Below are 15,628 nucleotides of genomic sequence, written 5' to 3' on the forward strand. Positions count from 1 at the left end.
GTTTTCGACGTACGTAACATGGAATTAAAACAGTTTCACTTTAATAGTTTTTAGGTACATTTCCATTAAAATAGGCCGTTTCTCATAGCGTGTAAAGGTTGTGGGGCATCACCATCCCAAGGCATTTTCTCCACATGGGGGGAATAAAAAATGAAAACAAATGTAAACAACATAAAATGTGTATCTTAAAGTGAACAGCCTTCTGTTGATGAACCTGTCGGTTCGAAACCACTAACGGTACCATTTATGCTGATAAATAGCATTATTAAACCGGGATTGTTGTTGTTAACTCCTCCGGAAGAATTCGGCTAGAATGGGAATCGCGTGTAGGGGAGGGAGCCTAGTTGTGCGGGAAGGTTCTTTGTAAAGTTTTTTTCTCTCTAGGGAATGATATTAGCAGTTATCAACGTTTACAGTACTAGAACACAGTAGCAATTCAGTTTCTTATTAATAATAAATTGTTAACAAATTATGGCGATACTGCATTGAGTACCTGACTTTTCTTGCTGCGCATATGTAAATAAGTATACCACAGGCAGACAATGAAGTTCGAAAATTTCTTTTAGTCTGCCTCGTTTGTATTCATGTGAATTTACAGCTGCGTGTTTACATATACGCAACCCAGGTCTTGTGGCAGTGAACAACTTTATTTACAATAAACTTTTAACAAGTCGAGAAGTATTGCATTGATGAAGTGAATTTCTCATTTGTCTTGGCAGTTCGTTTGTCGGTAACTATACCACTAGCAGACCATGAAGTGTGATATTTCATTTTGTCCTAGCTCGTTCATATCGTTGATTTCTAAATGAATGTTCGTTTGTCGGTGTTATGTGCATGATTGCACTTAACGATAACCTAGTCAGTGAAGTGAAGCTAAGCAGTCCGCAGCTCGTGGTCGTGCGGTAGCGTTCTCGCTTCCCACGCCCGGGTTCTCGGGTTCGATTCCCGGCGGGGTCAGGGATTTTCTCTGCCTCGTGATGACTGGGTGTTGTGTGCTGTCCTTAGGTTAGTTAGGTTTAAGTAGTTCTAAGTTCTAGGGGACTGATGACCATAGATGTTAAGTCCCATAGTGCTCAGAGTCATTTGAACCATTTTTTGAAGCTAAGCAGATAGATGCAAAACTAAAATTCCATTAGCGGAAACAAATATTGCCGTTCGACGAAAGTATCATTCAAACCATGTATACTATCCGAAATAACGTTACTAAACGTCTGACTTGACAGTGGTAAATTTGGGAAATATAATCTTCTGCCAATCTGGCAGTGGCAGATCGGTGTGTAGTCAGGTGTTTACTAGCAGCCTTTCTAGCAATATCAATACGTGGCATGATTATTTTGCGTGACCGGAGGTTTTGTATCTGTTGATGAAAATTTTAGTTTAACGCTTTTCGGCAAGTTTTCAGGAGTGCAGTGCAGTGTGGCCGTTTTAGCATAGACCGATATTGCATAAATGCGTGAAATATGAAATACACTGAAAACGAAGATCACAATCCGTATTCCTCAGTCATGTCTTATTCCAGATCTGAATGCCGTTCATGAGAGCATTTTGCGCCGGCCGGTCCAGTCACCAGTAAATAAGAGAAGGGAAGGAGAGAAGATTTATTGTGTTGGTATTCCGGGTTGAGAGCGGTCCTGGAACCGTGGTTTGCAACTAACCCTAATCGTATCCACTTTACACAACTGGGAAACCGTATTTCGCAAACTGTTCCTACAACCACTGAGAAGATTGTGAGTAAAACCGAGTTCTGTTCTAATCGATATTCCTCGTCGTAAAAAATTCAAAAGAATACCTGTATATTCTCACAGCTGCAGAGAATGTGGACCCGCATTCACAATGAACTGGTCTGTGAGAAGTTATCTTGGGACAACAAGATAAACCTGACAAAGAACTCCCTGTATCATAGACGACCTAATGGGTCGTGTCACAATGACAGCAGTGTTGTTAAGGAGATACTGATTACCACGCGGCTCTTCCACGAGCTGTATTAGTATGGAGGTGTTTCCGCTCTCCGATACGATTCGAAAAGTTTCCGCTTCTCTGTAAATACCGTACGTTCACTCTGCTCTGCAGAAGACAACGCTGATTAGGGCATATATTAAATGCGACTCGCGCGCGTTGTGTATAAGATGGTAGTTTTAATATTATTTCCATAGTCTGCGTATCTTCCGTCTAAAATATCGTAGTAAAAGTACAAAGCAAGTTCATTTCTTTACTAGTGTGTGGATCTGATGCAGTGTGTTACGTTAGGTATGATACGGAATATTTATAAATTTTAGCTCCAGAGAACGATGACGATTTTCTCGCTGTCAGATTCTTCCGGGAACTACGAAACTATGACCGAGGACTTTATTTTAATGGCGCTAATACCTATTTACATTGCAGATAAGCTTATCTGCACATAATGGAAGTAATTTGAAATGATTCGTCGCTTGATAAAGCTGTAGGATGTCATTACGACGTTTGTAAGCGCTTCGAATAGCCACCTTTATTGTAAAAGACCGACATTTGTTTGACATATCTTCACACCTCCGCTTTCATCGGGACTAATTTAACATTTTCTACGCTCTATAGCCGCTCGTCTAATACGCAGTTGGCCAACATCGCGCGGTTGTTTGTTCAAAGAAACCAACCCGCGTTTATAGACCATTGTCTTATTCCAGGAATGAGGGCGTAGCTGCCTGTTTTATCCTTCAATTAACTCTTTCAATAGCAGTTATCAGTCGGAGAAGCGAATGCGGCGGGGAAAAGCGTGTCAACAGGTGGGCTACACAGGTTTCGCCGGAGAAGTCAGACTCCACACGATGTGACGTCTGGCATATTTTGAGAATCGAGAATGAGTTGACTACAAATTGGTAAGTGCGTTAGGTACTTTTGTTTATCGCTTAGAAAAAAATAAACACTTGGAGATAAGGGCTTATCACGCGTGTTGAGTGGTGTCGGCAGCTGTATTTTTTGACAGTATAGAAGAAAAGGGGAGAAACGTAAAAACAGGCTGAGAATTTTCCGAGTGGAAGATTCGGCATCGAATGGTTTCAAACGCAAGAGGCGAGGGAACCAAAATAAACATATACGAGGACGCTCCCGAGGCCATTGTTCGAAAATGGCATCACTATTTCGCGATGTCCTCGCACCGACTCGCGATGGGCAAAAAATTGTGGGCGATCTGCTAGCGGGTTTTTTTGCAGGCGGCTTGTTATTGCCGGTGTGGGGCCAGATCTCCGTACTGCCGGCCTGAACGTGCGGAGCGTTCCTAGTCGCGCCGCGCCCATTGTTCTGTACTCCGCGTGGAACGTCGCGCAGTCGATCAATCGTCATCACGCACGTCGCTACACGTCGACAGCCTCCCTAATAATTAAGAAATATTTCAGGGATAAAAAAAGAGCCGCTCGGGTTATTTTCCCGCGCCGGGAAAAATTCACGTTGTCACTGGCATCTGGGTGGAGTTGGTCGGGTGAGTGATGTTTTCTACACCCACTTCGGAGTGAGGAATTTCTGAGCCGACCGCGGTTATCCCTAGGTGAAAATCATTTTCCCCAGTTTATCAGCCACTGCTGTAGCGGTTTTAGTTTCTTACGCACTCACCACAAGAACCGATTGCAAGTTTCACGACCCAGGACGGTGGCTGTTTTGATAATACCTGTTGGTTGGTCAGTGATGTCGGCCATGACAGACGATGCGACTCTACGATCGGCTGTATAAAATTATGTGGACATTCATGTCTTCATCCAGAGTAAATTAAAAATATCGTACGGTAGGTAAGCCATTGACACCAGAGAAATATCTCAGCAAAGACACGTTAATTTAACGCACGAACATTTTAATTTGTAATCAAAACAAATATGGTTTTCAGTTCGACGATCAGTCGAGAGTGTGACTCCTTAGTAACCTGCACGCGAAATATCGACGTGTTAAAATTACTTTTCTCCTTCCTCAGGTACTTACATCTTTCAAAGCTCTCCGTATAATTACGTAATTAATGTCAACCGTGTTGCCTATGTCATAACATTTTCTTCTGTCACTTGTTTACTCCGCTCTAGAAAGCCGAACATACTTAAAAGCCGAGAACAAAAATGGTTCAAAAGGCTCTGAGCACTATGGGACTTAACATCTTAGGTCATCAGTCCCCTATAACTTAGAACTACTTAAACCTAACTAAGGACATCACACACATCCATGCCCGAGGCAGGATTCGAACCTGCGACCGTAGCGGTCGCGCGGTTCCAGACTGAAGCGCCTAGAACCTCTAGGCTACTCCGGCCGGCGCCAAGAACAGTACTTTGCCTAGTTGAGTACTGAGAAGTAGTTATATATGAATGTATTTTTACGCTCCATACTTGACCGGAAATTAGCTTTTGACGTATAACATTCATAAAAATCTAATTGTGTGTCAGAAGTTGACTGAACTGTGTCAGAGTTACTCTGCCTATGTCCCTAACCATTCTTCTCTGCTTCTCCTCAGGCTTACACTTTTCTTCCTATGTCATATTTCGCTAGATAAGTATCTACATCTTCTTACATAATCCGTAAGCCGCAGTACGGTGTATGGCAGAGGGTATCTTGTACAACGACTAGTCACTTTATTTCCTGTTCCACACGCAGATAGAGCGAGGAAGAAACGACTATTTGTATGCTTCCACACGGGCTCTAGTTTCTCTTAACTTCGTAGTCCTTATGCGAAATGTACTTCATCGGCAGCAGAATCGGCCTGCAATCGGCTTCAAATGCACTGCGTTCCACTACGGATTTTACATTTTCTTCGTTTCTTACGTCTTACAATGCAATGCTGGGCGTGTTCCGAGGCAGAATGTAGACTACTTTCCTCCTCCTCCTACCACTATCACTACGCTTAATCCTTTACACCTCTTCCCATTCCTTTGCCTCATTATTTGCGATCAACAGTATATTGTATGAGACAATGCTTCGTGAACGTAAAATTTTTGCCGTCATACGAGGTGTGTCGGGAAAGTTTCTTTTACCTTCCAAAGGTTTTTTTGTGGCAGCGCTCAAAGGCTTGAAGTGGTAGGGACTTTAACATGTTAGTCACATTCTTTTGACTGTTCTTCAGAGTCACAAAAAGACGTCCTTTTAAGACTTTTTCAGTCTCGGGAAAAAAGTCACAAGGATTAAGACGATGAGATCAGAGAAGCTGTGGAACAATAGGAATGCCTCTTGAGGTCAAAAATTATGTGATGGGGCGTTGTCGTGAAGCAGCATCCACTTGTGAGCAATGTCTGGTCTTAACCGATTCGACCTTTTCCTGAGCATTTCAAGGTCACACATTACTCTTATTGTTCTATGTTGTTCTGATCTCAGAAGAGCACCCACACGTTCGAAGTTTTCGACTTCTGTTGAAATTGAAGGTCTCCCTGAGCGAGGTTCATCTTCAGCGTGTTCTGTGGCTTCTTAAACTGATTTATGTAAGCGAAAGTGCTCTTGATCAGGAATGTTCCCCATAGGCCTGTTTCAACTTCTCGAAGGTCACACTCGCGGATTCCCCAAGTTAAACACAAAACATGATGGCATAACGTTGCTCTAAATTCCGCTGTTCCATTTTCGTAACACACAACAAAAACACAACTTCACTGATGGCGCTTTCAAAAATCATGTCACGGCTGTATGGAGCTCAAACTCGGCCTGGACATCTGGAAGTGATGAAAACAGCGGTCTGATCAAGTAGAAGAACACAGTGTTGCCAGATCGGTCCGCCGGCCGAACTGGCCGTGCGGTTCTAGGCGCTGCTGTCTGGAACCGCGAGACCGTTACGGTCGCAGGATCGAATCCTGCCTCGGGCATGTATGTGTGTGATGTCCTTAGGTTAGTTAGGTTTAACTAGTTCTAAGTTCTAGGGGACTAATGACCTCAGAAGTTGAGTCCCATAGTGCTCAGAGCCATTTGAACCATTTTGAACCAGATCGATCCAAGTGTTGTCAGTCACATTCTGTCTCTCACACATCTCGTATAATGCGACCAGACCTGCTCCAGGGACCGAGCGAGGTGGCGCAGTGGTTAGCACTGTGGACTCGCACTCGGGAGGACGGTGGTTCAGTCCCGCATCCGGCCATCATGATTTAGGTTTTCAATGATTTCCCTACATCGCTGGAGGCAAATGCTGGGATGGTTCGTGTGAAAGGTCCGATGAGACCGATAACCTCGCAGTTTGGTCTCCCCCCCCCCAAATCAACCCAACCTGCTCCAGGAATCTTAAAGAACTTTCTGAAAAGTGTATGGAAGACATCAGGTTTCCCGTATTTAACGTGAAGTTTTCTTACGAAGGACTGTTGCATGGAGGCGATCTCACAGCTTAATTATCTGAAACTTAATAGCTGCATTTAACTGTGCAGTGCTGTGTTGTTAATGTGTGCGGTGCTGCGCCTGTTGCAGACTGGGACCCGCGACTGCTGCGACAGCCGTGTCAGCATGTGATGGTTGAGGACGCCGCCCCCGCCGCCCAGCCATGCCCAGCCCAGCCGCCGCATCAGCAGCGCAGCCAGCAGCCGCCATCAACAGTAGCAGCTCAGTCCCGGGGGCGGCGTCTCTAGAGCTCGACCAGCAGGACCAGGACCAGGACGGCAGCAGCTCGAGCAGTTCGAGCAGCAGCAGCAGCAGCAGCAGCTCCTCCAGCAGTAGCAGCAGCAGTTCCAGCACCAGCATGAGCCCCGAGGAGGAGGCGTCGGCGTCGCCGCCGGCCGCCCCCGCGGTGATCGCGGGCGGCGGCGACTCCGCGTCTGCGAGCCGCGTCGCCTCGCCGCCCACCGCCAGCAAGTTCCTACACGACGACCAGGCGGCGGCCATCGCCGGCGCCAAGGTCGACACGGGCGGCATGGCGAGCGCGGCCGGGGCCGGGGGCGGCGCCGGCGACCAGACGTCCGCCCCCGGCGCCGTGCACGCGCAGCAGCCGCCGCCGCCGTCGTCGTCGCACGGCGCTTCGGACGACTCGTGCGCCACCAGCGACGTGGAGAAGTTCGACGGCAAGATCGTGTACAACCCGGACGGCTCGGCGTACATCATCGAGGACAGCGAGCTGAGCGAGGAGGACGCCGTCGACCTGCCCATCGGCGACGGCTGCATCGTGGACGGGCGCGGCGTCAGCCTGTCGCAGTTCCAGGTCTTCCCGCAGATCGCCAACGCCTTCTACGTGTCGCGCAACGCGTCTTTCTACAGCGCGCTGTACGGCGGTGCGGGCGCGGCCCCCGGCGGCGACGGCGGCAGGGGCGCCTCGGCGGGCGTCCAGCCGGCCGCCACCGCCGCCGGCTACGGGCTGCTCCCGGACAAGAAGATAGTTCCTGAGATCCCGATCATGCACAGCTACCGCGTCTACACCGTGCGCGACGCGTCCGGCAAGAACGCCCCGGCGTCTGCCGGCGGCGGCGGCGACGCCGAAGACAAGTGCGCCAAGGGCGGCGACGCGGCCCAGCAAGACCGCGCCGACGCCAAGCAGGACAAGTACTCCGGCAAAGATTGTTCCTCAGTTCCTGTCAAGCCCATCCTCATGTGCTTCATATGCAAACTCTCCTTCGGCTACGCCAAGTCGTTCGTGGCGCACGCGATGGGCGATCACAACGTGTCCTTGCTGGAGGACGAGAAGGACATTCTCGGGCACAAGAACGCGTCGGCGATCATTCAGTGCGTGGGGAAGAACAAGGAGCCGCTGGTGTCGTTCCTGGAACCGCTGTCGGCCCCCGTGCCGGCGGTGATCGCCTCCGACAAGCGCGCCGACCCGCCAACCTCTCAGCAACAGCACCAGACTCCGCAGCTTGTTCCTAAAGACCCGAAGCTCCTTTTTCCGGACGGCGGGTCGCGCTCTTCTCCCTCGGGAGGCAACTGTGATGACAAGAGTGGCTACGGTAGTAGTGAGATAGTGCGAGGACACTCTGAGGTGGCGGAGAGCCTAGTTGTTCACCGCCGCGATGCGGACATTAACTCCTCTCCTCTGGCGAGAGCTAACGTCCAGAATCTTCATGTTCCTGAGACTCCGGTCTCCCTACCTCAAAACGGTAGTTCTAGTAATAATAATGTTAACAATAATAGTATTAGTATAAGTAGTAGTAGTAATCTCAGCAACAGTAACAGTGTTGTCGGCACCAACGGAAGGATAGGCGCGAGCGCCAACAACGTGATGGACCTGACACGCAAGAGCCCTATTTCGGCGTCCGCGGCGACGACCGGCAGCGCGTCTCCCGGGGCCAGCCCCTCGCCGGGTTCGACCCTGAGCCCGCTGCTGCAGTCGTACCAGCAGCACCACCACCACCAACAGCCGCACCAGCCGCCACCCAGCTTCCTCTCCGGCACGACGATCGGCGTCTGCCCAGAGCACATGGCGGGCAGACCTAGTGGCGCCGACTGCGCCAAGTGCGAACTCATCCTGGCCTCGTCGCGCGGACTGGGCGCCGCTGCCGTCGGCGTCTTGGGCGCCGGCGTCCCCGGCATGCACTCGCGCAACTCTTGTAAGACCCTCAAGTGCCCCAAGTGCAACTGGCACTACAAGTACCAGGAGACGCTGGAGATCCACATGAAGGAGAAGCACCCGGAGACGGAGACGTCGTGCATCTACTGCATCGCGGGACAGCCGCACCCGCGGCTGGCCCGCGGAGAGACCTACACTTGCGGGTACAAACCGTACCGCTGCGAAGTCTGCAACTACTCGACCACGACCAAAGGGAATCTCAGCATACACATGCAGTCGGACAAGCACCTGAACAACATGCAGGAGCTGCAGAACGGCGGCGTGGCGGCGGGCGCGGGAGACGGCCAGCACCACCAGCAGCAGACGCCGCCGCCCTCGGTGAAGCCGTTCAGTCCGCACCACCACCACCACCACCACCATCCGGCGTCGCAGCAGCAGCACCACAAGCCGAAGCCCACGTTCCGCTGCGACGTCTGCAACTACGAGACGAACGTGGCCCGCAACCTGCGGATCCACATGACGAGCGAGAAGCACACTCACAACATGATGGTGCTGCAACAGAACGTGAAGCACATGCAGACGCTGAGCGCGCTCCAGCACCAGCACGGCTCGGCGGCAGCTGCCGCCGCCGCCGGCGTCGAGTCGCTGCTGCACTTCCACCCGGGCCTCACCCTGCCGGGCGACAAGCCGCCCCCGCACACGGAGGCGGCGCTCGCCGACATGGCGTACAACCAGGCGCTGCTCATCCAGATGATGACGGGCGGCCAGCTGCCGCCGCACCTCGACCTCGCGCCGCACCTGGACGCCGGCCTCAACCCCGACACCATGGAGCCGCCGCCCGAGCCCGCAGACCCCAATCCTCAGCAGCTCTTCCAGTGCTGCGTCTGCAACGCCTTCGCCACCGACTCTCTGGAGGCGCTGTCGCTGCACCTGTCCGCCGACCGCACCAAGATCCGCGAGCAGGAGATCCTCGCCGTGGTCGCCGGCCACTACGTCTGCAAGCTGTGCACCTACAAGACCAACCTGAAGGCCAACTTCCAGCTGCACTGCAAGACGGACAAACACCTGCAGCGGCTGCAGCACGTCAACCACGTGAAGGAGGGCGGCGCGCGCAACGAGTGGAAGCTGAAGTACTTGTCGTCGCCCGGCGGCGTGCAGGTGAGGTGCCACGCGTGCGACTACTACACCAACTCCGCGCACAAGCTGCAGCTGCACGCGGCCGGCCAGCGCCACGAGGCGTCGTGCCTGCTGTTCGTGCACCTCCGAGACACGGACGCCGGCTCGGGGCCCGGCGAGCGGCTCTACCACTGCGCGCTCTGCGGCTTCTCGGCGCGCGCCAAGCTGCCGCTGCTGCAGCACGTGCGCACGGTCAAGCACCTGCAGATGGAGCAACTCCACCAACTCCAGCGACGCTCCGAGGGCAAGGAACCCCACGCTGACATCTCGGAGGTGTTCCAGGTCATCGTGCAGCCGCAATACGGCCAGCAGCAGCAGCAGCCGGCGCTTCCGCCCACGCGCCACGACAGTCCACCTCAGGCGACAGCTCTCGAATGTGGTAAGGGCAATTTCTTCTTTTCTATTTTCTCTACAACCATTTCCATCATGAGATTACTATACCTAGACGTTAGTCTCTAACTCGATCGAAATAACAATGTGATCGACAGTTGAGCGTGGGAGGAGACGACGTGGTCGATTCACGTTTATGTGCGCAAGCAGTAGGGTTGCTGCATCAATAGCTGGGCCTAAAGTTCTGGATACATACACACGCTGCCCTCTGACGTGCAGTATTAAGTGTCCTTAACGAAAGACCTGAGTCGAAACAAGGCCCTGGGAGTAGACAACATTCCCTTCCCTCAGACTTCAAGAAGAATATAATAATTCCAATCCCAAAGAAAGCAGGTGTTGACAGATGTGACAATTACCTAACTATCAGTTTAATAAGTCACAGCTGCAAAATACTCACGCGAATTCTTTAGAGACGAATGGAAAAACTGGTAGAAGCCGACCTCAGAGAAGATCAGTTTGGATTCCGTAGAAATGTTGGAACACGTGAGGCAATACTGACCCTACGACTTATCTGAGAAGAAAGATTAAGGAAAGGCAAGCCTACTTTTCTATCATTTGTAGACTTAGAGAAAGCTTTTGTCAATGTTGACAGGAATACTATCTTTCAAATTCTGAAGGTGGCAGGGGTAAAATACAGGGAGCGAGAGGCTATTTACAATCTGTACAGAAACCAGATGGCAGTTATAAGAGTCGAGGGACATGAAAAGGTAAGCAGTGGTTGGGAAGGGAGTGAGACAGGGTTGTAGCCTCTCCCCGATGCTATTCAATCTGTATATTGAGCAAGCAGTAAAGGAAACAAAAGAAAAGTTCGGAGTAGGTATTAAAATCCATGGAGAAGAAATAAAAACTTTGAGGTTCGCCGATGACATTGTAATTCTGTCAGAAACAGCAAAGGACTTGGAAGAGCAGTTGAACGGAATGGACAGTGTCTTGAAAGGAGGGTATAAGATGAACATCAACAAAAGCAAAGGATAATGGAATGTAGTAGAATTAAGTCGGGTGATGCTGAGGGAATTAGATTATGAAATGAGACAAAGTAGTAAAGGAGTTTTGCTATTTGGGGAGAAAAATAACTGATGATGGTCGAAGTAGAGAGGATATAAAATGCAGACTGGCAATGGCAAGGAAAGCGTTTCTGAAGAAGAGAAGTTTGTTAACATCGAGTATTGATTTAAGTGTTAGGAAGTCGTTTCTGAAAGTATTTGTATGGAGTGTAGCCATGTATGGAAGTGAAGCGTGGACGATAAATAGTCTAGACAAAATGAGAATAGAAGCTTTCGAAATGTGGTGCTACAGAAGAATGCTGAAGACTAGATGGGTAGATCACATAACTAATGAGGAGGTGTTGAATAGAATTGGGGAGAAAAGGAGTTTGTGGCACAACTTGACTAGAAGAAGGGATCGGTTGGTAGGACATGTTCTGAGGCATCAAAGGATCACCAATTTAGTACTGGAGGGCAGCGTGGAGGGTAAAAATCGTAGAGGGAGACCAATAGATGAGTACACTAAGCAGATTCAGAAGGACGTAGGCTGCAGTAGGTACTGGGAGATGAGGAAGCTTGCACAGGATAGAGTAGCATGGAGAGCTGCATCAAACCAATCTCAGGACTGAAGACCACAACAACAACAACATCATGGTAATTCTACTGTGCACTTTACGATTGGTTCAGGACACTGTCGCATGAAATAAACACGCCACATATAGAGAAAAAATGCATACAAATCTAAGCGTAGGCTTCCGCTGCCATAGTCAATAAAATTACTCTGGATGTGTGATCGCATAGTTATTGTTTTAAAACACCCGACGTTGCGACCACTGTTGCAAGTGGCCTCCGTCAGTGTGTTTCTTTTTGCTAACTTCTGAATGAGAAAAGTTTCGTTCTTGTATACTGGTGCAAGAGGCTGGTATCGAACTGCGGTAGTCTATTGAGAATGAGGACGACGGGTGTTAGACGTCCTTTATTCCTGTTTTCATTATTTCTTTTCATTGGTGATAGGTGTTTGTTTCACTATTTTCACAATGAAAAGATAATGTAAACACCAACGAATTAGCTGTCAGTCACTTTTTTGCTGAGTTCGAATTCTAAATTTGCATGTTGATCCAAGAATAACACAGGCCAACGAAAAGAAATTTCGATGACTAATGGTTTTTTGGACCCTGAATCCTTGTATGTTTAATTTTTTCTTAATCTGTACATTTTTATCAGAGTGCAAACCAGAAAACTCCATTAGAGCTCGCATTGGGTAATGGTAGGGGAAAGAAATCGGCTGCACTCTTCGAAACGAACCGATTCATCTTTTACCTTAACCGATTTGGGGAAAGCACGGAGAACCTAAACTTGAATGTCCAGATGAGGTTGAAGCAGCGTACTCCAGCATACGTGACCAGTGTCTCACCACAACGCCAAATCGTTCGGTGAAGCATAAATTGAAACCTCCTTATTACATGTAACTTTGCGCCCAGTGACTTATATTTCCTTTTTCTCTTTTAATCTTGTATACCTTTTTCTCCGCTTAATTGCCTGTTGTACACATCACTGAAGTCACCAGTACTATTCTCCCATCATATTGGTATCCCAGGCGCCCTCATACCGTCTGTATCCTTGATCTGTTATTAAAAACACTGACCTTCGTCACTGGCATCAATAGGACGGAGGGTGGCTGGAAAGAGGTCGCTGTTCAGAAAGTGAATTAAACAGCATAACTTACTGAATTCTGTAGCCTGTGTATTATATCAGAAGTATAATGGTGTCATTATTTTTGATTAAGAACTTAGAAATTACCTCCTTTTCTCAATCGTTTCGATTCATAGTTGGAAATGAAAATAATTTTTCGATTGTCAGTTTCAACAAACACGCATTCTTTCAAATAATTTAGTTACAATCGGGTCCACAGCTGTCTTAAACTTCTTGAAAGAAATACGTTTACTGCCCAATTTTGTGTGCTATGACGTTTTGGCGGGGTACTAGTATTTCAAGAGAAATGTCTAACCCGTTCACTACATAATTATGTTTTGGGTTATAATCATATAATTTCATCGGGAGTCCGCGGTTTGCCTGACTTGAGATCTGTAATCATGGTACTCGTTACAGCAGCAACAATAGCATACAGCCAAACCATTGATTCGTGTGAGGGAGCACTTAAATGTGGGCAGCGACATTTCGTGGCAAACAGGTCAGATATAAATCTATGTGGACAGGTTTTTTGAGGTATGTCTGTGGACTCCATCTGAGCTATTGCTCAATCTCTGATACTATCATACTTTATAGGAAAGCCTTTTTTCTGGTTAACTACTATCACAATAAAACAAGATTATATGGCACCTGTCTCCATACCTCACATTTCTCAGTGACGATCTTAGAATTCCCTTACGAGTTCCATTTGAGGCCTCACTGGACGCAGTGGCCAGTATTTGGCGACGATATGGTTTCAAATCTGGACTAGTCTTCTCCGAGACGGAAAAACATCTCTGTAGTATCTATTAAGAAGCAAATAGTCCACCATAATTTGAGGTTGCTACAATAGATTTGTAAAAATTGCACAGTTGAACCGGCCACCTAACGAAATCTTATACGTATTCGGCGAATCGACAGCATAACAGTGATTATTTCCGCGAAAACTAATTACACATATATTCACAACACACTTGCCAAGGCAAGAGTATGCTTGGAAAGTGCAATGTCCAATTAATGGCAGCTAATTCAACTCCGCTGTAACAGAAAAATTGATGAGATTTGTTTATTGTGGTGATATTTAGTCAATTTAGTCACTGTTACGTCCAACGGGGCATTTTTCATATTTGACGAGTACAGAGTACACTCATTACGTTACTTGTTAAAATAGTTTTGTATTTAGTATTTATTTATTGATAAATAGTATGACAAGATTATGTCATGACCCCTGTAGAATGTCTGCTGTTACTATGTAGTTGAATATCAGGTACTCCTAATAAATCCTAACTGTATTCATTCAAATTAATAACAAATCTGACATTCTTAGCACAATTATCTAGGTTTCATGTACCAGGAATTTCTCTGTACTATTTGTTGCACTTTAAACTAATCCCAAAGAACGAAAATAGTTTTAAGTTATTAATCGAATCATTTTGATTACATTCATATTTTAGCTGTAGCAAGTCACACAAAAAGGGGACTTAATTGAAATTACATATATATTTTCTAAATAACTCTTCATACTCCACCCTGATAACTAGAATAATACGTGAATAACGCTCCCTCTTGCCGCAGAATCTGCATATAGTACAGTTGCCCATTAGCAGCGAATACCGCTGAAAGAAACAATTCCGTCGGAGAAACAAACCACGATTTCTACTTCAAAAGCTACTTTAGTTACGTATATGAACTGTTTGGGAAATACAATTTCTCTTCCGTAACGAAAATTATAACTTCTAAGAAAATTTCGTCACTAGAATAAAAATGTAGGTGTATATCGAAGCCTGTATCCAACCAGCGGAAAAGAAGCTACGCAAATTTACTGAAAGATCTCGTCAGCATCGGGATCACGCTGATAGAAACTATATGTGTAGTCCGATTATCTGTTCTTTTTACGCGGTCTGGCTTTAGTGGTGAGCAAAAAGTATGATTTCGTAATGCAAAAACGGTGCATTGTTAAACAGAACCTTCAGTGGAATGATATCTCGAATAATATGAACTTGAATAAGAAGATCATTCAGAACTAAGTGATTCCACGTATTTATTGTCGTTACTAAGGAATAAAGTTTGTGTTGAAGGGGGCTATAATCCATCAGAGGTGGGACGAAGCACCAATGCAAGAAGCAGCTTGTCATGAGTGAACAGGACAATACATACAGTTAGCTCTTCGGTTGGTGATATACTAGCGGTATCCTAGATTCCACTACTTCATACAGCCCGTTAAACGGACTATTTAGATGATGTCCTCTGTTTGCGCTCCTAACCTGATTTCGCGAACACGCAGTTCCTTGAAGATACAGTTACCCCTGTTATAAGGATAATAGTATTCATTCTGCAACTGTTAATTCCACCACTCACACTGACCACCTAAAACGGCGGAAAATAGATTTGCTGTCTCTCGGTGTTCTAGTTTCTCATATTGGACTAATGTATAGATAACAAGGGAGGGAAAACTCTGCTATGTGAACGAGACTAGTGCTGCATTTTATAGGAGAATAGTTGATGAAAGAAGTGGATGAAAAAAAATATTAAAAATTATTTACCTCGTAGGCGAGAGAATAACTATCCCCATTTGGTCCGCCAGCCGCGGTGGCCGTGCGGTTCTGGCGCTGCAGTCCGGAACCGCGGGACTGCTACGGTCGCAGGTTCGAATCCTGCCTCGGGCATGGGTGTGTGTGATGTCCTTAGGTTAGTTAGGTTTCAGTAGTTCTAAGTTCTAGGGGACTTATGACCTAAGATGTTGAGTCCCATAGTGCTCAGAGCCATTTTTTGAACCCATTTGGTCCGGGCGTTCCTAGTCAGGTTGCGCACAATTTCTCTAAATGACTGCAGCGCACGGTTAGAAAGTTTCATAGTACTGAGGCGCGTCCGCTTCAGTTCGTGTCTCGGAGAACTGCTTCATTTTGACCGGGAAACTGTGAAAAATTAACAGGTCAGCAGTTGATATGTTGATTAATTTACTGAACAGACAGCCGTAATATTATTA

At 47.5% G+C, this 15,628-nt stretch overlaps 1 protein-coding gene across 1 annotated transcript in view; it reads left to right on the forward strand.

The window, feature by feature from the left end:
* The window catches only part of LOC126175779 (zinc finger homeobox protein 3), a 108,565-nt gene that overhangs the window by 53,592 nt on the left and 39,345 nt on the right, over nucleotides 1–15,628 (forward strand). Inside the window, exon 2 of the mRNA XM_049922752.1 lies at nucleotides 6,382–9,959. Within this exon, the coding sequence (XP_049778709.1) occupies nucleotides 6,455–9,959 (3,505 nt within the window). The 5' untranslated portion in view covers nucleotides 6,382–6,454. The remainder of the gene's footprint in view (nucleotides 1–6,381; nucleotides 9,960–15,628) is intronic.

This window comes from Schistocerca cancellata, chromosome 3, assembly GCF_023864275.1.
Source record: "Schistocerca cancellata isolate TAMUIC-IGC-003103 chromosome 3, iqSchCanc2.1, whole genome shotgun sequence".
In the NCBI taxonomy this organism is placed as follows: Eukaryota; Metazoa; Arthropoda; class Insecta; order Orthoptera; family Acrididae; genus Schistocerca; species Schistocerca cancellata.